Source organism: Notolabrus celidotus, chromosome 17 (assembly GCF_009762535.1).
Source record: "Notolabrus celidotus isolate fNotCel1 chromosome 17, fNotCel1.pri, whole genome shotgun sequence".
Lineage (NCBI taxonomy): Eukaryota > Metazoa > Chordata > Actinopteri > Labriformes > Labridae > Notolabrus > Notolabrus celidotus.
The window spans coordinates 24418855-24441915 of NC_048288.1; the positions used below are offsets into that span (position 1 = coordinate 24418855).

At 39.1% G+C, this 23061-nt stretch overlaps 1 protein-coding gene across 1 annotated transcript in view; it reads right to left on the reverse strand.

Annotated features, from left to right (window-relative positions):
• cdh7a (cadherin 7a) overlaps nucleotides 1–23061 on the reverse strand; it is a 169601-nt gene that overhangs the window by 9724 nt on the left and 136816 nt on the right. The window contains exons 10-11 of the mRNA XM_034707053.1: nucleotides 19721–19838; nucleotides 12583–12831 (exon numbers count right to left, since the gene is read on the reverse strand). Coding sequence (XP_034562944.1) covers nucleotides 12583–12831; nucleotides 19721–19838 — 367 coding nt within the window. The remainder of the gene's footprint in view (nucleotides 1–12582; nucleotides 12832–19720; nucleotides 19839–23061) is intronic.

A 23061-nucleotide genomic window follows, 5' to 3' on the forward strand; every position in this document is an offset into this window, starting at 1 on the left:
TCTTTTCTTCTTCTTCTTTTATTGTCAACGTGTCAACTCGTGATAGCAAACAATTACACAAATTAAACTCACAAAATGTGACACGGCGATTTGCAGATTACAACGTGCCCAGTCGAGCTTAAAGATCACATCTGAGGAAGAAATTGCGTGCTGTCTGAGCGCAGACACATAAATAGAGACGCAGACAGTGGGCTAAAACAGGAGACAGACAGAAAATTAAGAGACAGATGAATGGACATGAAGATTTATAGAATGAGTCTGATAAGCTACATGCAGACAGAAATAACTGTCTGGAGAGCTGGAGTGCTACGTAATGTCCTAATTGGACCTCTGGAGGATTGAGCAATACCTGACCTCGACTGGAGGGAAAAAAGACTCAGGTTCTTAACAAGATAATGATCGTCTCAGTAGTTTGGTCGAATCATCCAAAAATGACTGTTTCATTAAAAAAAGGTTTTATGTGACATTTACTAAAACACATAGTTGTACCCGGGCCTTTTCAGGAATAGAGGACAAGCTCTGTAATTAAATCTAAAAATATCAACCTATGATTAATGACCACTTAGCTTATGAGCACGTGGAGACATAGGTACTGTGTGTACAGCTCTGTGGGATTTAACCCTGTCAGACCCACCATTGCATTTATACATCACTTGCTAAAGAACATATTTTCATGTGTTTTTCCTTGAGTAGCTGTTCACATAGTTGTGGCAGCCCATTGTTTTTACTCACTGTGTTATTGGACAGTTAATCCACCAATCAGACCATGAATTAAAACAACTTGCTAATGTTTCTGCAGCTCACCCCTCGATTTTGATGGACCTGATTTGTTCAGAATAAAAGTAAGGAAATGATACATATGCTGTTATGTTTGTCTATTTTATTTGTATATCAGTTGGAACGTTAGGCTTGGATTGCCTTGACATGTTGTGATGTTGTGGTTTAAACATGTTGTGATGTGCAAATTAATGTTAAAAAAATGTCAATAAAAAGATTTCAAAATAAAAGAAAGTAAGTAATTGGATCAATAAAAAAAAGTAAAATTTATCTTTTTATAATTTCCTTTTTTTTTTAAGTCTTTTGGATTTTGCAGGCTTTTTCTGTGACTATTGCAGCCTCAAATCCCTGGTGTGTTACCTTTTTGGAAAAGCTGCATCACAAGTTGGAATGTTTTGTGGCTTATTTATATGTAAACACACAAGAGGCAACCTCTGGTGTAGAAAAATGAAGCCAATGAGGAAGTGCCCTAAACTGCAGTTCCTCAAGTTTTCACTTGAGACCGTCTGCAAAAGCCGCAACACTGCATTAGGTCCCATGTTAAAGAGCCCATTTTTACACTGAAATTAAGCATGTTTATATTTTTTGGCAATTGTTGCCTTTAATGGACAGGACAGCTGAAGAAAGACAGGAAATGTTGGGAGTAGAGAGAGGGGGAGGACATGCAGCAAATGGTTGAGGCTGGAATCGAACCTTTGACCTCTGCAACGAGAGCTATGTCCTCTGTATATGGGGCACAAGCTTAGACCGCTAGGCCAACGGCGCCCTGAAATTATGCATGTTTACATTCTAGTTTTTTTCTTTTTTTTGTGGTATGTAGCTCATTTGTTAAGCTGACACACTGTACTGGAGGTATTTTTTTCTCTATAAGCGTCCTTTCTGATTTTATCACGGCTGAGATTTATACATACATTTCCATAATTTCCACATTATAGCTGTTTGTCATGACCCTAAAGCCCACCTCAACTCTGCCTCTTTGCCTGTGTTGTGTTGCCTTGTGTTGGTTAATCAAAGGTCAGGTTGAGTCAGTGTTTCCAATATGGCGCCCACCTGCGTTGGGCTTCAAGACTTCCATTTAGAAACCAATTAGTGACATCACAGAGACTGGCCTGTGACAAACACTACATTAAAAATGATCTGTTGGCTGAGCAGGGAGGTTGTCTATTAACATCTCTTCTGCGTAACATTCATGTCAAGATATTAAATGTATAAATAAATGTAAATTGCCATAACACACAGATTTTGCACTGAGTGTTCATTTCAGTGCTATTCAATCTAGTAAAGAAGAAAATCATAGTTATTAGCTTTTCAATGTTCTACTTGTTTTTGCATGCTGTACTCATCCAGTGATATGAGAATGAATACTGAAGTGTGAACGTGTGAAGTTGTTCATACCCTAAGAAGTGAAGATTTTACTTTTTTTGCAGTTTTATCAACAGACAGTGATATAAACGTTTTATAATGAAATCAGTAAATATGTGCAAATAAGATTCTGTTAGCCTCATAGCAGATAAAGATCTGTGCCCCACCTAGGTGGGACCAGACCGCAGGGTGGAAACCAATGCAATAAAAGCACTCACTCTGATGTTGATAGTTTGCAGTCCTAAAGGGTCAATATTTTGGACATCAGGGAAGTGAAATTGGTGATATGTTACTTGTCAATGCCCAGGGGAAAATAAGGCTGAAGGGTCACATTTGCAGAAAAGTTGCTGAAATTTGCAAGGCAAAAAAAAAGGTGTGGGGATTAGTCAATTTTGTGTAAATTTACTGAAGGGCAAGGTCAAACATTTCTGGAGGGACTCATTTTTAGGTATAAGTTAAAATCATCAAGTTCAATTTAGAGAACTTTTTCTGTCCTTGTGGCAATTTGATCATGTTAGACTTTAGCAATAGCAAAAATCGTATGATACCTTACACACAAAATCACGCCACAAGATTCCTTACAAAGAAACTAAAATAAAATGTCTTCAATGGTTGACTAAAAAGAAGTTGCTGAATGTTTTTTGTCTTTTAAAGTTTTGTATTAAGAGGTGCTGGTTTAGCTCAGTTGGTAGAGCAGGCGCCCCATGTACAGAGGCTACAGTCATTGTTTGCTGGTTGCATGATTGATTACCAGTCCTGACAGTATTTGGTGCATCCTCCTTCTTACATTCCTTTGAGATAAATGCTGATGAAGGCAAAAAAAAATCTTTAAAATTGAATTTAGAGAATAATCTAATGTATTTAGAAATGGTGTGTCTTTGGATGCAGGATTTTAGTATCTCTTTGTGTCTGAACACATCTCTGTCACATAAGTTACAGGATATATTCAATGGATTATAAACTTTGGGAGTTGCAGAAAGGGATCTGATTGTTTTTGGGGGGGCTGTTTCTGTTGTTTAGGTTCAGATGAAGAGCCCGTCAGAAGAGGAACATATGCATCATCTCCTGGGATTGAAGTGTCTCGCACATATTTGATGAATACCGAGAGGAGGAGTGTCGCCCTGAAGAGCTCTTCACGTGCAACATGCATTGTAGTTATTAGACTCGGTCATGATGACAGATAACTAGAATCTGTCTGTTCTGGTGTGATTTTTTTCCCCTCTTACTTGATGAGACAGAAAGAGATTGATGGAAGGAAGAAAAAGAAGGAGATTTAAGACTGACAGCACCTGAGGATGACAGCAGCGAGACGTAGCTCAGGGTCTTTTTCTGACTCGTGTCTCATCCGAAACAATACAATCACGCGCAATCATAGCCGGGATTGCTACCTAGGAGATTGAAAGAGGTCTTGATGGAAGGCCATCAAGGAAGATCGGAATAAAGGATTGGGCCGAGTGGTCGCACGCGGGCTGTTAATACAAGAAGAGGAAATGGAGGGAGGGATATGCAGAAAGAGGAAAGAAAAAAGAAGGGAAGAGGATGATCCAATTGAAGCAAACAGACTGATGGGGACAGCTTAGGACACACACTCACACTCGCACAAACACAGAGACAACTTGGAGGTATATTAAACTGGAGGCCATTAGTTCTAAGCCTGTGGCCTGAGGCCATGCTGAGCAGAATAGACCGGGCTTTCATTAGCCACGCCGGGTTCAGGCTGCCACGTATTTCCCCCTGTTGCTCTTTTGAAGTTTTCATTTATCACACGAAAAGTATTCTCTGTTGCAATAAAGGAAAAACTTCAAGGGGACTGGAATGAAAAGCAAAGTCTGACCCCATCAAAGAGCTCATTTCAGTTATTGTATGTGCTGTTTGGATCCTCCTCGGCTTTCAGTGAAGATCACCTGAGCGTTAAACCACGGCCCGGCCCTGATGTGATCAGGCTTTTGTCTGTGGGTTTTATGAGCAATAATGCCGCCAGGAGGTGACAGCTCAGAGTCGCAATATCTTTAAGGTTATGTTAATGGATTCTCCTTTACAAGCATCTTTCCCAACATCTTAACATATGGTGTTGCATTAGAAAATACAGCACTTGCCCTTGAAATTCAGCCCCCCTGTTCACTGCTTATCTCTGTGACCTTCATAAGATATTATAATTAGGTTTATAAAATACACTGACACGTATCTGGGGGAAGCCATCATGAGAGCTCCTTTATAAGGGAAGGTGATCTAAAATATGAAACCTCATCACTGACTCAGGCTGCCTGCAGGCGCTGCTTTCTTTCAAATAAAATGCACATGGTTACACTTTATTTTTTTACTGTAGTGTGCACAAAGGCAGGAGGGGAACTTTCAAATAAATGACACATAAAAATAAACTGGCGAGAAAAAAGTTTAGATCCTGGAGACTCTAAAAACCCTCAGACCTCCTCTGAGGAACAGTCTGGTTTTGGCCAGTTTTGGCACCCCAAACAGAACAAAGCTGTACCTCTTATATCTTTGCTGTTTGGTCCTACTCATGCATAATTAATGCTGTCTGATAATTAATCTCATCATAGTGTCTTTTAACAGTGAAATGTTTACTCACTGCAACTATTTGCTGCGCTAAAAGTAAAATAAGGCTGCTGAATAAGTTCTGTGAATAGACTCATCTGACACCATAGTGCCGCAGCGATTTCAACCATTTATAAAAATGACATTGTAGAAATAGTCAATCTAGTCATTGATGGTCTTGTTTGCTTTTCTAGGCCATAAAAAGACCACTGTTTATTTTATCTGTTTCATAACGAGTCAACAACTCCTCACAGAAGCTTTAAAGGTCACATATAAAGGTATTTTTTAGCTGTTTACATCATGGCCTTGTTGTCTTTTAAGCAAAGGTTTTGAATTCAGTTGCAAAATAAAAAGATCCCAATTTCACCCCTGTGCAGGATCAAGCAGGGGGGCTATGATGGTGAGGTACTGCACTGACTTGCTTACTGAATGTTGTCTCAGAGGGGAGGGTGCAGACCTGTGCAGACATGCAGAGGCAGAAAAACACCAAAGCATGGCGAGCGCTCCAGAAGAACCCACAACAGTACACCACACATGTAATCCAGACTCTGATCCAACTGATGAAGAGTAACAGCTGCAGTCATAACAGCATGTCTCTGAGTGGTCACTTATACAAGTATTTGTAGCTGTTTACATCATGTCCTTGTTGTCTTTTAACCCTCAAGACTTGAACCGTTAATCCTATCAACAAGCTTAAAAATCTCAGTTAGAGAGGGCATTCTCAGCTTTCCATTGATACTACATCTGAAAAAATGCAGGAGAGTCTGGCGCCCCCAAAGATGGTCTAGGTCTTTTAGGGTCAAGCAAAGGTTTTGAATTCAGTTGCAAAAAAAGAAAAACATCACAAATTTAGCCTCTGTGGAGGATCAGCAGCCTCTCAGTGTCCAACCTTATCAACCATGGAGTGATCTAAGAGGGCAGGGGGTCTATATGGTGAGGTTTGGCACTGGTTGGCTTCCTAAATGTTGTCTCAGGGGGGAGGGTGCAGACCTGTGCAGACAGCTGCAGAGGCGGAAAAACACCATAACGAATACGGCAAGTGCTCCAGAAGAACCAGCATGAGTACACTACACATGCAAGCCAGATGCTGATCCAGAACAAGATGAGGCAACTGATAAGAGTAACGGCTACAGTCACAACAGCATGTCTCTGAGTGGTCACTTATAAAAGTATTTGTAACTGTTTCCATCATGCCCATGTTGTCTTTTAAGCAAGGGTTTAGAATTCAGTTGCAAAAATGAAAAACATCACAAATATAGCCTCTGTGGAGGATCAGCAGCCTCTCAGTGTCCAACCTTACCAACCATGGAATGATCTAAGAGGGCAGGGGGGCTATGATGGTGAGGTATGGCACTGATTGGCTTCCTGAATGCTGTCTCAGGGGGGAAGGTGCAGACCTGTGCAGAGGCGGAAAAACACCATAACAAATACAGCAAGTGCTCCAGAAGAACCCGCATGAGTACACTACACATGCAAGCCAGACGCTGATCCAGAACAAGATGAGGCAACTGATGGAGAGTAACAGCTGCAATCACAACAGCATTTCTCTGAGTGGTACGTCAACATTTGAGTGTTAATCCTGAATTCTTGTGTTTCCTGTAAATGTATGGAGCATGCCCTTCGCTCTTGAAGCAGAGGCATAAACAAACACATAAGCACTAACTGAAGCCAGCATTTTATGGCAAATCAAGAGCAACCACTGTGTTCTTTGGTGATGGAACAGAATATAGACATTTGTTTCCGTTTTTTGCAACCAACAACAGAGCAGTTTGTGTGCCTGACTTGCTTGATGAGTGCAAGTGGGAGTGGTTTTGCATGCATGCCTTTGCAAATCACTCCTGTCTTTACGGCCCCTCAGGAGCCAATTCAAATCACCCCATAGAAGCTATGTTTTCCCAGAAGGGGGGCTCAAGACACAATGCAGGTGCTTTTTCACGACCACACTCACAGGGTTGCTTGGCCTGAGAATGACTTTAGTATTAAATGTATAGGCAAGAATGAACATGATTTTTATTGTACAGGTTCTTTAACATGAAGAAAATCAGCAAGAACAATTGACTATTAAAGATGAACGTTTAGTAACATCAATCATTAGTTTCTGAAGAGGTGTTATGAAGCCCAAAGATGGTGGTCTCATTATTGAAAATGCTGTCTCCAGCTAACTTTTGGCTAATCTGGAAACCAGGTAGAGGTGGAGTTGAGGCCACAGCCTTATTATCACCTCAAGTGGGCAATTCAAGGAGCTGCAGTTTTTTTGCATTCATGCATTGGCTTCATTTTACAAAACTTGAGGTTGCTGCTTGGCAAGGACCTCACATTCTTGTACAATCAAATGAATATATTTATTCTAAACCATTTTTAAACAGTAAAATTAGATGTTGAATAAACAGTGATTTTATAAAGGTCGGTGTGATTTTCTGACATACAATCTTGACTCATATTTCTCATGGGTTCGACACAGATAATTAAATGTAGTAAATAATACGAAATAAAGCCAAGGTAGCAGCCTGGGGTGTCCATATATTCCATCATTTTCCAACTCGGTTCTGCAAACAAAATCTACCAAATGAATTTCACCACCTGCTGGGTCTGGCTAAACACTCAGGGTAAATAAAAAAATACTCTGAAAGTTCCCCCAAAACCCAGCAAACCAACTCTACTTAATGGATCTTGTTGGCAGGATTTCAGTAAACATCCAGGCTGCTATTCAGAGCTGGCTGACCTAGGTCACGTGTATTTTACCAAAGAGGAAATACGAGGGGAAGAAAACTCCCCCCAGGTTTGACATGCTCAAGACCTCAACGTGGAACTGTGTTTTTTAACAAAAAGCTGCACTCACATTCAGCCTGGAAAATGCAAAAAAGCAGGGGCAACTTGAAGACATGTAGTAAATACTAAGTAGTGTTTAGAGGCGCAGCAATGTATATACACTTAAATGTGAACTTAAATCTGAACTCCTGAGCTTGTGCACTGAAATATGATCCCACTGAGAATGAAAAACAAAGCTGGCTCAAGCAGACAACTTGGAAGGGTAGATATGCTAGAGCCTGTTTCTGTGGCTACTGCTCTGCAACCCAAATATTAGGAGTGGGTGAGAGAGGGTCAGAAAAGAGAAAAGGAGTGTATTTTTCATTTTACCAAGAGAAATATGGCAATATTTGATTTATCTGGTCATTTTAATCTGAGATTCATTTTTCCTTTTGACATTTATCGTCACAAAAATGATAGATAGATAGATAGATAGATAGATAGATAGATAGATAGATAGATAGATAGATAGATAGATAGATAGATAGATAGATAGATAGATAGATAGATAGATATGTAGATAGATATATAGATATATAGATAGAAAGAAAGAAATACTAAACAGTTACATTTAAAGCTAAATTAAGTCAGAATATTAGTTGCTACCTGGCTGAAGTGTCATCTGATTCTATCCACATTTTTCATATTATGATGTTAAAAATAGGATGGACCAAATTTTTTCAGATTAAAGCTCCAGTGAGGAGTTCTTCGCTTGCTATAATACAGATTTAAATTAGTAGTGGTGCCTCTTTAAGACCTACATAACCAAACATAATCATCATTGACACCATTGGTAATAAGGTAACAAGTTTTTGAAAGTGGCGTGTGGAATGAGAGAGGTCAGCTTTAGGGATGATGATGATTGCAGGTGATTCCAGTCGTTTCCAGTTTTCCACTGCAAGCGACTGGAATCACCTGCAACAATCCCTAAAGCTGACCTCTCTCATTCCACTCGCCACTTTCAAAAACGTATGACCTCCCATAACTCAACATCTCTGCACTTACTTTTAAGTTGCTTTTAAGTTGTTCACTCCTGTCTTATTTTTGTATTGTTCTGTTCTATTCTCTGCATGTCCTCTCTGTTTTTGGTTCTGTTTTTATTCATTGTCATAACACCTGTGTTGCCTTTTCGCCCAGGTTGTTATTGCAAATGAGAATTGGTTCTCAATTGACTTACCTGGTTAAATAAAGGTTAACTAAATAAATAAATTGACGTTTTTGGCATGATAATGTTAAATGTTGGTGACCACTGATTGTTTTTTTTTACTTTTTCTTCAGCAAATACTCCCATGAGTGATACATCTCAAGGCTGATTTATACTTCTGCGTTGAATCAACGGCGTACCCTACGCCGGGGGTCCGCGTAGCTCCCGTACCTACGCCGAGGCCTACGCACGTAGCTGACGTGCACCTCCTGCAAAATGTAACTCCCCCTAGAGCCGACGCGGACCGCAAGCTCTGTGATTGGTCCACTCGGCGGCTTTGTCTTTCCCGCATTTACAACACTTCCGGGATCCCGGACATCGGCCGCGTATTTCATCTCCTCCTCTCTATTCTTCATGTAATCATGTCTGTATGATAAACAGCAACATGTATCAGCTGTAGATTAACATAACACGCTCTGAAACTCTGTGGAAAAGTAAACAGAGATCGTAGCGGGACCGGAAGCAGGCGGCCGGCTATCAGAGAGACCGCACTGCCCTCAGGCGTTTTGGCGGAGAATTGCTGCGCAACACGTACACACCGACGCACAAGTATGTGGGGCTCATGTCCGCGTCAGCCCCTGCTGCGTAGGGGAGACGCAGTAGTATAAATCAGCCTTCACTGTCAAATAGTACACACAATGAGAGTTTTGGTCAGAAAACACTACCCATACATGTATAAGAGGACCTCGGCAAAGTGTAAAACTCCACAAGGGGTGCCAAGTCAACACAGGAGGCCTGATTCACAAAAACATTGCGCTGTTAAAAACGTTATCGGTTCTTTTCTGACATTATTTTGTCTCGTTTTTTAGATACTGACAGGAAGATGTACCATCTTGTTTTCAAGGGGGTCGCAAATGAAAATCACATTTACAACAAACAGAATAAAAATAAAAATTATACACAGAGAATCGAAAAAGTACATTGTTTTCAAAGTATTCCTAAAGTGATGCTGCGTTTATAGCGATCATTCCTCAACGTCCTGCAGCTCTGTAGTCAAACCATTCTGCCATAGCTGCTTCTGGTTATATCTTGCAAATGTTCACATGCATGGAGGCGTAACACTATCTATGTAGTACTTTCTGCTGATTTGCTTTGCTTGTCCTCTCTAACATAAGCATGTAGAGCTAATTGGCTCAGCCAATATACCATATACTTTAACACAGATGTACATTTTCCCTGCTCTGCTGTTTGAATGCAGCGACTCTTCCCAAAGGCTTTTTCTCTTCGCTGAGATCCCAGAGATCACTTCCATTCACAGAGGTCAATGTCTGCTACTTGTGCTAATCGACAGCCAGTTCCTTTAAGATCTGCTTCTCCACAAAGCCTTAGCTTTTGCCTCACTCTAACTTGTGAATATTTGCTAACATCATCTCCTTACTGTGTGTGCTGTAATTCTAGTAATTGAAACTAAATGCAAAGTAAGGTCTTTTTACTGAGCTGAAGCAGCTTCCTTGTGGTAGTTGCTAAATTGTAAAGATCTGAGGATGCAGCATTTGTAAGAGGAGGCAGTGTTTATCAAGCACTTCCTGCATTCCACTATATATATACAGTATATGTACTCTACTTCACAACCTTTTAAATGTTAATATCACACATTTTACTCTGCTACATTCATGTAACATCTGCAGAATCAACTTTGAATAACCATAATATGAAATATCATGACTTGTTGTTGATAAGTGTAATGGAATATCCTGCAAAAACAGATATTCGTAGGGTCTGTTTGAGTCTTGGTCATCTGTCATAGGCCATGCAAACACACGGCTGATTTTGAGCCATGCACTCGATTTTGAAGTCGGGCAAATTGTCAGCCTGATCAGTCGTCATTCACCTTGCAGTGTGCAAGTGGCACAAAGGTTACAGCCTGATCAGCTGCTCACGACTTCTGGCATCTTCAATATTTTGGTGGGCCAAAAACAACATGCACTTGCACAGGGAAAGCAGCGCCACAAGCCAATGCAGGGCTTTTATTCCTGAATGTGCCAACACAAAGTAGCAGACATTGTCTTAATGCACCATGGCAACATGCTGCGTGATGTGGACAAATGGGATACATATAGATCCACACTAATCAGCCACAAAATTCTGTCCACCAGTGCAATCTAACGCAATCCAAACAGCTCTGACATATATTCTACTTTCCAGAAGATTCCACATTTGCAGCTTTTCAGTCAGTCAGGTGATGATTTTACTTTATCTCTGAAGTCTCATCCTCTGACTTGAAACCCCTGTCTGTGGGAGTGTCCTATAAAACGTTAGCAAGTATTGTCAAAGCTGCGTCATGTTGGGGCGCCATTGGCCAAGCGGCTTAACCATGCACCCCATGTACAGAGGCTTTAGTCCCCTGTCTTCCCCCTCTCTCTTCTCCCCACATTTCCTGTCTCTCTTCAGCTGTCCTATTGAATAAAGGCAAAAAATACCTGAAAATACAACTTTAAAAAGTGAAGAAGAAGAAGCTGCGTTGTGTCTTGCATGTACAGTGAGAGCATTGAACACATAATTTGGGAGCTTTTGTTGTGCGTCATAAACGATTCACTCGTACGGTGTGAATTGACATTCAACTGTGACATTTAAACACACAAAGTTGATATCTTGTTGTCAATCTCCTGGTCTTTTTGTTGTTGTTTAAGTACCATGTCAACTAAAGTACCTTAAACTCAACTGTTCATCAGGGATCGCCAAACTTTTCAGAACACAACCCCCAAAATATAGGTGCCAAAGACTTGCCACCCCTGCTGACCCTGGAGGGGGTGAAATTTTGCTTCATACTTCATTTAGTTGGTCTGTATTGGGAAGTTCAATATTATTGGGAGGTTTGGCATTAGCTCTGTATAAGGCCACAAGCTGGGACATTAAGGCTTTGTTCAGCTGTTATCATTGTGTAACTATATGGGGTCCAAAGGGTTCAAAAGCAGTACTGGGTCACTCAGACCTGGAACATAACATGTAGTTAAAAAGGTAGTGCTGGGTCACTCAGACCCAAGATTGTGTAACATCATTGTGAAGTGTGTAAATACCGAGTGTGATCTATCAGTAAACGAGCCTCAGACCATCAGACTAGACTCTGTCATTTTGGTCGAGAATATGCTACAACATCTGCAGAAAATTAGCCACCTACATGCACATGTGGCTGTGTTTCCTGTGCTGCTGAGAATTAACCTGCTGCTACTGCTTGTGTTAATTAATGGTTAACTAACCCTAACTCTAACCCTAACCTTAGGAGTCATCTGGCAACAAAGAAAGGAAGAAACTACAGAAAATAAAATACTTTTGATAGTTTTTTTTTTTAAATGTAATTACTCATTTTAATCAATCTTTTTTATATCTAAATAATAATAATATTTTTTTTATATTCAATATTTTTTTTATAATAAATTGGTAAAATATGAAATTTTAAATTATTAAAAAAAACTAAAAAATCTTGCAATTCCCAATTTTACATCCTCCCAGGGGGTCTCCTCCCCCACCTTGAGAACCCTTGCTGTACCTAACACTAACAGATGATACTTGTATACTTTTGCCTCAGTACAATTATAAATGCAGTACTTCAAATTGAAATGCATATTTCTTCTGTTGTGGTTTTAACATTTTAAATACATAAAATATCTACTTACTGTCACCACCACAAGAAAGAAGAATAAAGTGACCCTGTGATTAGACAAACTTTAGGCCAACTCTTGGTAATGTCTTGGTTACAGTTATGTGACTAACAAATAATAAAAGACATCATGGAATAAGTTGCTTTTATGTCTGCTTGTATGAGGTGAAAGCTGCAGAAACACTCCTCTACAGAGGTGATTATTCTGAGTTTCTACCAACCTCTGACTGAAGTTGTTGTCAGGCCTGTGACTCCATATCTGTATATATATATATCTTACCCAGAAGTGTGATGATGCAGCCTAAAATAGCCAGGAGGGCGCCGGTGCTCAGGCCAGTCGCGGCATAGGCCACAGCTCCACAAGACAAGGCCACGCCGTCTGAGTCACAGTCGCACACACGCACCGCCAGTGTGTTCGTGCTGCTGAGGGCGGGACTTCCACTGTCCACGATCAACACAGGGAGCCGGTACACAGCCTGATCCCTTCTCCTGAAACCGCCGCGCTTTGTCACGATGGATGCCGTGTTGTCTGCAAAATGAAGGGAAAAAATGTTCATGTGAAATAATCTTTGCCGGCACGTTGAGTGGCTTCAATGGAGCAATGATTTGCCTTTATATATGACAAGCAGGAGGCTGAACTCCTCCTCTGTAATGATTGCAGTGCTTTGGTAGTGCACTTTGAAATGATTTTAAAGTATTAAAAGAAGGAATGCCAACAGATGGTGTCATTAACGCAATTCATTACATGACACACTGTGGCATCTCTCCCTGATCTTGACCACCTGTTAGCTAATAACAGCTTGACTTTGATGGTAAAATCATATATGAAATCTGGGCTTATCACATCCAGAAAAAGGAGGCAGACAGAGGAGAGAGTAATATTCCATTACAGCAGCTAAAAAAAGCCACTTCATGACAGGTGTTTCAATGGATTTAAGGCGCTTTTAAACTGAGCAGCCACAATTGAAATGTAGATTTCTCCTTGAAGGACAACTCCTTTGTTTTTTGAGTGATTGTCAGATTACTCTTTGCTTTGCTTTTAACTTAGAACAAAGTCAAAATTAAGAAAGAGATGGTTTCTCTTGTAAAATGCCGCTTGAGTCGGATCAGCCAAACGTTCACACAGCTGAATAAAACCGCACAAATGAGTTTGTAACAACTGTCACGGGTTGAAAATAAAGCTGTTAAATTGTTGGATAAACATGTTGTGGTGCTAAATGGGACACATGTGGTCATGAATATTTTTTTGTCCTCAAGGGAAATCTGCATGCAGCAAGGCAGAAAAAAAGGAAAGTACGACTTTAGGGTATTAGGCTACATGGCAAAAGTATGTAGGCAACCGCACGCTACCCTTACATGGCTGCTGAATAATTTATCACAAAACATGGGGCTGCGGTATCAGCCCCCACACTTCTGGCTTTAGGCTTTCTACGAAACAGCGGCTGCAGGGATTTGCTCCAGTTCAGCTTTAGGAACATTTGAGAGGTCACTCGTGTTGGCATCACGGTTCTGAGTCTTTGCTCCAACAGGTCAGGTGTAGTTCAGGTCAGGGCCAAGGTCAGGAGAATGTTCCATAGCAAACTGGGAAATCATTTCTTTATGGAGATTGGTTTGTACTGGGGGGCATTTTATGTTGAAACAGGAACAGGTAAAGTATCCAAAGGGAATGCAGTCCAGTGTGAGAAAAACTGTACCCTTTAGGGGGTGATTGATAGGTGTGCTGTGTACACTACTATTGTCCAGGTTCAATCAATCATCTGTGTTTACTCTCCATAGTATTTATACAGAATCCATTTTTTTCAGTGTTGGTCATTAAAACAGAGGGATTCTCCCAAATTTAAGATTTTTCCTCCCTACTTTGAAATCTGAAAGTATTTTGGAGCCTAATTCAATCTTAAATTATACACTTCTAATCAACACCTTGAGACTAAGAATAACTGCTTTCCAATTTTTTCTTATATCATAACCCTAAAAATGATTTTGATGGTGGACAAACTGCCGAGAATAAATATGACTCTTCCCCAAGCATTTAGTAATTTTTAAAGTAACAAAAAAACTTCAAGTAGTAAAATGTAAAATTGAAATATAAAGTTTGTTAATCATTTTACATGAAAGAATCCTCACTGTCCTTTTGCAGTACCTTCACTGCCCACCAGGGGGATAAAATCGTATAGATGTGGTCAGTTTTTTCAATTGTAACAATCTGATAATCCATCATAGAAAAGCATCGTGGCCAAAGTTTGAAATTGTGAGGTTAACCTGTGTTAGAGTAATTTCAGGATGAGACTACAGGATGCTATGACCGTGTCGTTCGAAAAGTCACAATTGTATGAGAGCCGCAATTTGCAATTTGTGACATCACCAGTATCTCCTTAAAAGAGGAGGGATGCACCATCCCATAATATTTGATTTTAATTGAAGGTTTTATGAGCATACCGCATCAAGTGAGAACATTGAGATATGCTGTATGGGTGACACCATTGTTTATTAATGCGTATAAAATATGTAATGTAAATAATACGTTATGTATATAAAATGTAATGTATATATATTTAATGTATATATATGTATGAATCTTATGTGCTTTGGCAACAACATGTCTTTGTTCATGCCGATAAAGCAAATTGAATTGAATTAAATTGCATAACAAACACTCTTAACAAACAGAAACTTCCTGCTCTGTTGTCTGTTGCTCAGGATTTTAGAACAGACCACAGTAGATTTGGATTCCAAAACATGCAGCCATATTTCATTATTCATCAAACTTGACTTTGTAGCATGGCAACAGCGAAGGAGGCTTCTGGAATGCAGTACCTTGGGGGAGACCTTAATGAGGCAGTAGCTCAAATGAGGGTTTTAAAAGACACCAGCATGAGATGTTCAAATAATTTTTGGAGCTCTAAATCATGTAAAGCTACTACAAAGCTATCAGAGGGACAAAATAAGCCTTAGAATGAGCTTAATACCCCCTCTTTAATACAACATTGGCAACACTGCCAGAGGAAAATGGCAAAAACTGTCAATGAGTAGAGCAAGTCAAGGTACATCAGGCAATATTTTCATGTAGAAAATACATATTTTGTAACAAATCAGCTGCTGTTATTGTCCAACTACTACCTAGCTTACTAGCTCATCTGATAGTATTAAACCTTACAACTTGAAAGCTTACAGTACTTGTAGCTAGGAATGGTTCAATTCTAGCCTAGGCTTTTTTTAAGAATAGTAGCTAATGTGTTGATGTCTACTTTTCTACTTTCCAGTGTCTTCTCAGTTGTTGATCAATAAAAAAGTGGTGAAAAGTTGACGAAACCAGAGCAATATGGCCGCCATTTAACACTGGCTGTACATCTTCCCTAATTTTAAACAGTAGCTTTCATTCACTAACCCTTATGGCAATGAAATCCTATTCTGTCAACCAGTTTCCTGTTATAGAGACGGTTATATATGAGATTATTTCTTTAATGAACACAGACATTTTGGTGCTTTTCAGTGAGGCCAACTTTTGAGCACCAAGCAAGATTTAATATTTGTATTATAAATCTGATAACTGCTTGTGGGATCTTTAGTTTCTGAATTACAACCCCAAAGGTTGGATGACTTTAAATGTCAAATTTTAGTGCATTTTATATAAAGATAATAAAGTTTCAGTCTTTTTAGCCGATACATATAATGTTATTGAGGACAACCTAAGCTACTTAGATCAGGAACTTAATGTCTTACTTGTGTCTGTTTTTAAAAGTTGACCTATTAAAATATCAGATTTAGTTTGTCCGATCTGTACAATAAAACAAAATGTAATTATTATCTAATTTTTTGTTCTTGGCAAGGTGCACGGGCTAAACTAAATGTCTCTTGGCTACAGCTTCAAGCCAAAAGAAACTAGGGTGGTATCAATCTTATCATCTGACAAAGACCTTAGACAGCACATAAGCACGTTTCCGAATACATTCAGTCTGGAGACAGTGCATATATGACAAAATCAATATTTTAAGACCAGAGTAAATACTCTATGTTCATGAAGAGCCTCTCGTAAAATTAAGCTATGAAAATCCCTCTTCCTGCCAGAATGCAGTTAATCTTCTAAGAGGTTACTTGAAACATGCTCTTCATCATGTAACACAGGTCTGCACTCAGTCATATTACTGCTGCACTACCTCTGAAATGCAACATAGCAACCTGAGCTGAACTCCCACACGTATGAACAAAATCTCAGTCCTTCAGAGAGCATGTGAGCTCTGCACAGGTTTTAAAAGCAGCAGGATTTCATGTGAGTAACTGATGATGGAGCCAGGAACAAGCCTCATGTGTCTTTAAAGCTGTATATAAATGAACATTTCAGCTTTCCTTTAGCGGGAGCTGATTTTGTTATTTCACCTTCATGTAGAAGGTGAGCAAATCTTTAGACTATGTGTTAAGATTCAGCATACTCTGTGATCTTGCTCTAAGTAGAGCGAGGTTGTGTTGTTGTGGCATACAATAAGTTATCCAGGATGTGCTCCAGTTGCAGCAGGGAGTTTGTTTTTGCATTCGATTTTGATGAACAATTACCCCAAAAAAAAGGGCAGCCAGGGCATTGTCATAGCAGAATTATGGTTTCATTTGGCACAGTCAGGCACGCCGGGAGCCACCAGCTACTAGCTCGACTTCTCCTCCTGAGTCAGATTGCCGTGTAGATTCTGTCCAGGGAGCTGGAGTGAGCAATAGCCAAAGTGTCAATTGCACTGCTGCAAGGCTCAATCTGAGGGAAGTAAGCAGCAAATAGACCGTACCTAACTTGACCAGCACCTTTAACAGACTCTGAGATCACTTGCAGTTTTCTCAAGGGTTCTTGATTAAGCAACTGCATGAGGCAGGGTTGATCTGACAGGTAGCGCTTTGATGAAGACGCATTTATTTAGAAGATGTAGATGTGACTGATGTAAGAGTTCACAAAGTTAAGTTTGTGTATTTCAACAGCGAACTGCAAGTATGAAAGGAAGATGGAAAAATAACTCTCATCTTGTTATATCGTATTTTCTTTAGATGTCCCAGGAGTTTTCATCAACTATATCTCATGATGGTATCAAGGGAAAGGTTCACAAATTTGTTTAAGAAAAATAGTCAGGTGCCCATATAAAGATCTAAACAATATTATTCTAGCGCTTATAATTTTCCCTTTTAACACCATCTCTAAGAGGAAAATCCATAGTCCTCATTTTGCACATTAACGTGTTTAAATGTATTTAAAAGTTACATTTATGTCTGTTTTACAATGACAATACTGACTAAATATGAATGGAGGAGAAGGAAAATATGCCTTGAGTTGTGTGTTATTACATCTTCATTTCTCAAAATGTCCAAAGAGTTTTCACTGATTATTTCTCATCGATTTAAAGGGATAGGATTAAAAGAGTACTAGTCTGTCTCAGGACAAGTCAGGTGCTCATATAGATATTGAAATAATGTATTCATGCTTATATGAGTTTTCCTGTTCATATTCATATCAATGAACCCTTTCCTGATGAGGTTACATGACAAGCAATGGGGGCAAACCCTAGTCCTCATCTTGTGCATAAACTTGTATGAGTTTTATCAAAAGTTACTCTTATATCTGTTTCAGAATCATAATTCTCACAATATAGATGGAAAATCTTATAATCTTAATACTGCCCAAACATCTTTACCAAGTATTTCTTATTAGAGACGAGGTATAATGCTCATTTTCAGGCTTTCTATCGCTCCTCTGATAACTTTGTAGTACTTTAACGTGATTCAAATCTCAAAACATTCTGTCATATCTCAGATTGATGTTTTGGAAACCCTCACTTCAGCCTCTGTCTGAAATGCTTTATTTCAGCTGCTGTTAAAGGCCCACCAAGTGCATTCTGGTACCCAGCACTCTGGAAGCCTCCTCCACTGTTGCCATGTCACTACTACACGTCCCATGAGTTAACTTGTGTTTTTCAGCGACAACGTATAAAATATGGCGATATGTTTGGTGCCCCAATCTGACCTGGGAAGTTTGGAAAAGAACAAACATAATCCCCAGTAACAAAGGACAGAGCAGGACATTACTGTTTTGTAAGTTTAATGTGTATGACGCTGTTTTAAGGAGATTCACAAATCAGTGATGTCATGATCTAAGCAAATCTGTTGCATAATTCTTGCGTGATATTTCAAACAAGCCGTCAGAGTAGCCTGCAGTCTCTTCCTGGGATTACTCAAATCCCAATTTTAAAATTGCCTATGTTTTGTACTTTGTAAAGCACTTTGTGACCTCTGTCTAGAGCTCAAACATTTTTAAGAGCAAACTCAAGACCTACCTTTTTAGTCTCGGCTTTAACTGAGTTTTATTCTTATAACAGTTTTATTTATTTATCATCTAGTTCAAATTTTTGTCACTTTTTATTCTATTTTATTTGTTTTTTAAGTATATTATTTTCCTCTTATGGTTTAATATTTGAGTGTTTTATTATCTTTGTAATTTATTTTATTTTATTTGTTTATTAATTTTAAGTATAGCATCTTATTTTCTTTTAATGGTTTAATAGTTTAGTGTTTTATTTTCTTAAAAATGTGTTTTATTTTGGTGATTTTAATTTCTTGTGTTGAGTTTTAACATCTTATTTTACCTCCAGTGTTTCCTCATTAAGATATCATGAGAGCGTTTCCTCAGTTCGTTCAGCAACTTATTTTTTATTTGTATTTATTCATTTTATTTTCATTGTTTTTATTATTATTGTTGCATTTATTGTGTTCTGCACCTTAGGATTTTGGCTGGGTTTTGGGGTCAGGGCTGGGTTGGGATTAGGATGGGGGGGGTCTTTTTATTATTATTTTTTTGTGCAGCACTTTGTGTTAAAATATCATTGAATGAAAAGCGCTTTATAAATAAAGTCTGATTGATTGAGTCTGATTGAAAGGTGAAATAAACGTAATATTATCTATCATTATTATTATTGCTTCCAATATTTAACTTTGTTTTAATTAGCAAAAGGCTTAACTCTGCCTCTGACATTTATAGGCATGGGTGTAAAATTGTACAAGTTTGTCTACAGGCATCAGTTGGGTCCTATTCTAAAAATCAAATATATATTATTCAAGCGTGAATCATTTTTCCTGTTCATATTCATATTAAAAATCCCTTTCTCAACGAGGTCCCCATATAAGCATAAAAGTCAAGAACCATAGTCCTCAATTTGCAGCTAAATGTGTTCCTGTGTGTTCAAAAGGCTTTTTTTAATTATTGCTTTAGTTGAATCTAGTTATAAATCAACCTTTGAAAAGGCCTGTTATACAAAAACTGAGGTCAAAAATCCTTCATGTCTTTCAACTTCAGGACTTTTTTTTTTACAAAATTGAAAAAGAAATATAACGTAACCACAGAGAAAAGGTTTTCTGAGAGAAATGTTGAGGAATAATGAAGATGGTGTCTGCACCTTTGTTGTCTCGCAGAGTGAAGTTGAGGTTGCCGGCAACAGGTGCAGCCAGAGCGAAATAAAAGCGATGACCGCTTGAAGGCTCGTCCTTATCCACGGCACTGATGGTCTGGATCACCTGAGGACAACGCACACACACACCCAAACACACACACACACACACACACACACGCACACACAGAAAAAAGAATAGACATTTAAGATTAGTTACCTTGCTGATCTTTATCCAATCTCACTGGCTGATTAGGTGTTAACTCAAGCTGTTAATAGTTTAATCTGTGCATGCAGTGAGAGCTATGGTCTGGGTTTAAGGACAGCTCTGTTGTCAAGCCTTTGTATATGCATCCCTTTTCTTTCTGACATAGATTTATGTAAACTGAGACATAAATCTTTCTTAAAAGGCCACCAACGGCGTGAGCGAACTGGAGAAAATCAACTTGATTCTGATTGATGGAAAAGATTTGTTTTATGATGTTTGGCTGTGTTTAAGTGTCATTTATCTCAAGAGTACAGTTAAGTGCTTATTTGGCAAGAGCTTGGCACCCTCTTAGGGATGAAGTGTTTGCTTTTGGGAAGTGATTTCCACCGAGCAAATCATGTCAGGCCACTCTTTTCCCAGTCCAGGCTCCTTAACTACATCATCCAATAGAGACTAAAATACCACTCTTTATCTGAATGTGTCCTTTGGGGATCCAACTCAAAAATCAGTAAACTTTAGCCTCTGTGTGTTTATTATGGCGCCCCCTGTGGACAATATAATAATATCATACTTGTATAATTTCATCCTGTTGTCTTTTAACAATCAGATGTGTCACCTTGTGTGCATTTGCCGAGGACAATGTTAACCAAAGACTGGAGATCTAAAAATCATCAGCTTTTAATAGTAGTTAAATTCAACATATCGACCGTTATTACAGAATTTTTGACGTAATTCTCTTCATTTGATTATTTTAAGTAGATTGGAATCTGCTGCAGGAGGGTTTGGGTCTGAGAGAGAAGGCCCTTACATTTTTTAAAGGCAGATTGAAGGTGTTAAATTAAAATGCAGCATGTTGTAGATGCTTGGACTGAAGACTCTGTCACGTGACCCAGGGTATGTGTTGTATGCATAGACTGTATAATTAATGGACGTAGTATTTGCTACATCTGTTTTAACTTCTGTCAAGCTAGTGTGAGGTAAAGAGGTCGGCTTTGAGCCTCTTTGAGAACAGCTACAGGAAGCCTGCCTGTCAATTAAATCAGCCATGCCCTTATTTGGGCAAAACATGCAAGATTTATATCTTTATAAAAAAAGTTTAAAAAAATGTCATCCCCCTTACAGTGTGTGCCGATAGAGAAATTAGCTATTCAGACCTACACTGTTTTTTTAACCAGGCTGTAAACATGTTTATTTCTGCTGCAAAGATCGCCTTTTTTGAATTGGTGTGTATGTAGTTTCCTGTGTTTCTGCTGCCAGCCTCAAGTGGAGGCTCGATGAACTGCAGTTTTTAGCACTTCCACATAGGCTACATATTCTAGGACCAGTGGTTGCTGCTTGGTTGTATGATCTGTTAAATGGTGTAGGATTCCCCAGGATTTTTAATCTTAATTAAGTTCCCCTTTGTCACACCAGAACACTGGTATTGAGGTTGTCTTGGTTGACTGCATTACCATTTATAACCTGGGATTCTGACACATCAATCGGCTGTGTGAAATACTTGATTCTGAGTGGTCAAACCCCCTTACAGCAGTGATTAATTCTGCATAACAAGAGCAAGGGTGCTGTTAATTGGCTCAGTTGACTTCGGTTCAGTATCACAAAATGCATTTAAAGAATTGTTATCTATACAGAAACACTCAGTCATGTTGCATAGGGTTTATATAGAGGCAAAAATCCTCATAAAATGAAATCACTATAAAATATCTGATTAAAAAGACAATGAGAGAAAGCAGAATGAGTCCAGTCAAATTCACCTTTAAACATTGAATTCTTCCTGAAAAAGCACCCTGTATAAAGGTGGATTAGATATTAAATAATGGCTCATTAATAATGTCAGTCCTTTACTCTAAGATCTAAGGCACGGACGGATGAACCCGCCCGCGCTTATCACCATACAGTCGATATATTCAATGTCAGGTCAGTACACTGAATGTAGTTACACTAATGCCTTGAAAATGAATGCATATGTTAAGCAGTCAGGCATTCCCACTTCATTAGAAATATGAAAATGACTCATGTTAAGGACTGCTCTTGCTCCAGGCGATGCAAGACAAGCATTCATTTTCCAAGAGTTAAACAAGTGAACGCTATTTGTCTCGGCCCACTTTATTTTGCCTCTGAACCCAAGACTAAACAACATCTCACTCCCTTTATTTTACAGCAGTGTTGACAACGATAAATAATGCAGGAAATCAAATTACCAAATAAACCGATTTATTTACACCCACCAGCGTGAGCTGTAATGACTTTTTTATTCATACAAACGTGTTGTCTGAAAATCAAGTTATCTCTTTTCAGCAAAAAAAAAAAAAAAGAACACAGCGTTAATTTCAGCGCCTTCTGTGCAGCAGCACTTAGCTGCAGAAGGGAAAAAAAGTCACTCAGTACATGCTGTACAGGAGAAGCATATCACACACAAACATGCCATATGGACGACAAATGATAGCCACCGAGACGACCATCAAAGTGGGTGTTTCTGCAGCAGTGTCCTTATAAATTTAGATCAAACCTGCAGAATCCTTTGTAGGCAATTGAGAAACTCAACCTTGTGACAACTCACACCCGTGGACGGGATCCAAGAGATTCTTAAAAGCAATTCACACTAAATTATCACATCTCACAGCCCTAAACATCTCTGCGTCTCACTTCAAGACAAAACAGAATTTTAAAAAATCAAATAATAAAAAGGGCGAGGAAGAAGAGGGAAAAATAAAAGCCACTGATCCATCAGTGCCCAGACATGGATTATCAGTTGTCAGCTGTGATTAAATGCTGCTGGTTACAAGCTGTCAGGTATTAGGGGTTGGTGTAGGTGGTAAACGACATCCTGCCAATTATTAAAACTGGCAGGCGGGGTGAAAATTCATGAATATTTTACTCTGTGTCTAAACAAAATTAAAATAGTTCCTCTTTCATCAGCAAAAGTCATCACAAAGAATGTTGTTTTTGCTTGTTTACTCTTTGGTTTTGCAGCGTGAGGGAAATTTATGTGCGAAGCCGAAACGCAAAAAAAGGTTATCTGCTGGAGTCGGGGACTGTCGGGATATCTGTAAATACAGACAGGAGTGATGTTTGTGTCAGCGACTGATCAGTGACAGTTAGACGCGACTGCCGAGCACCCAGACATGCAGCGTGTGCATGC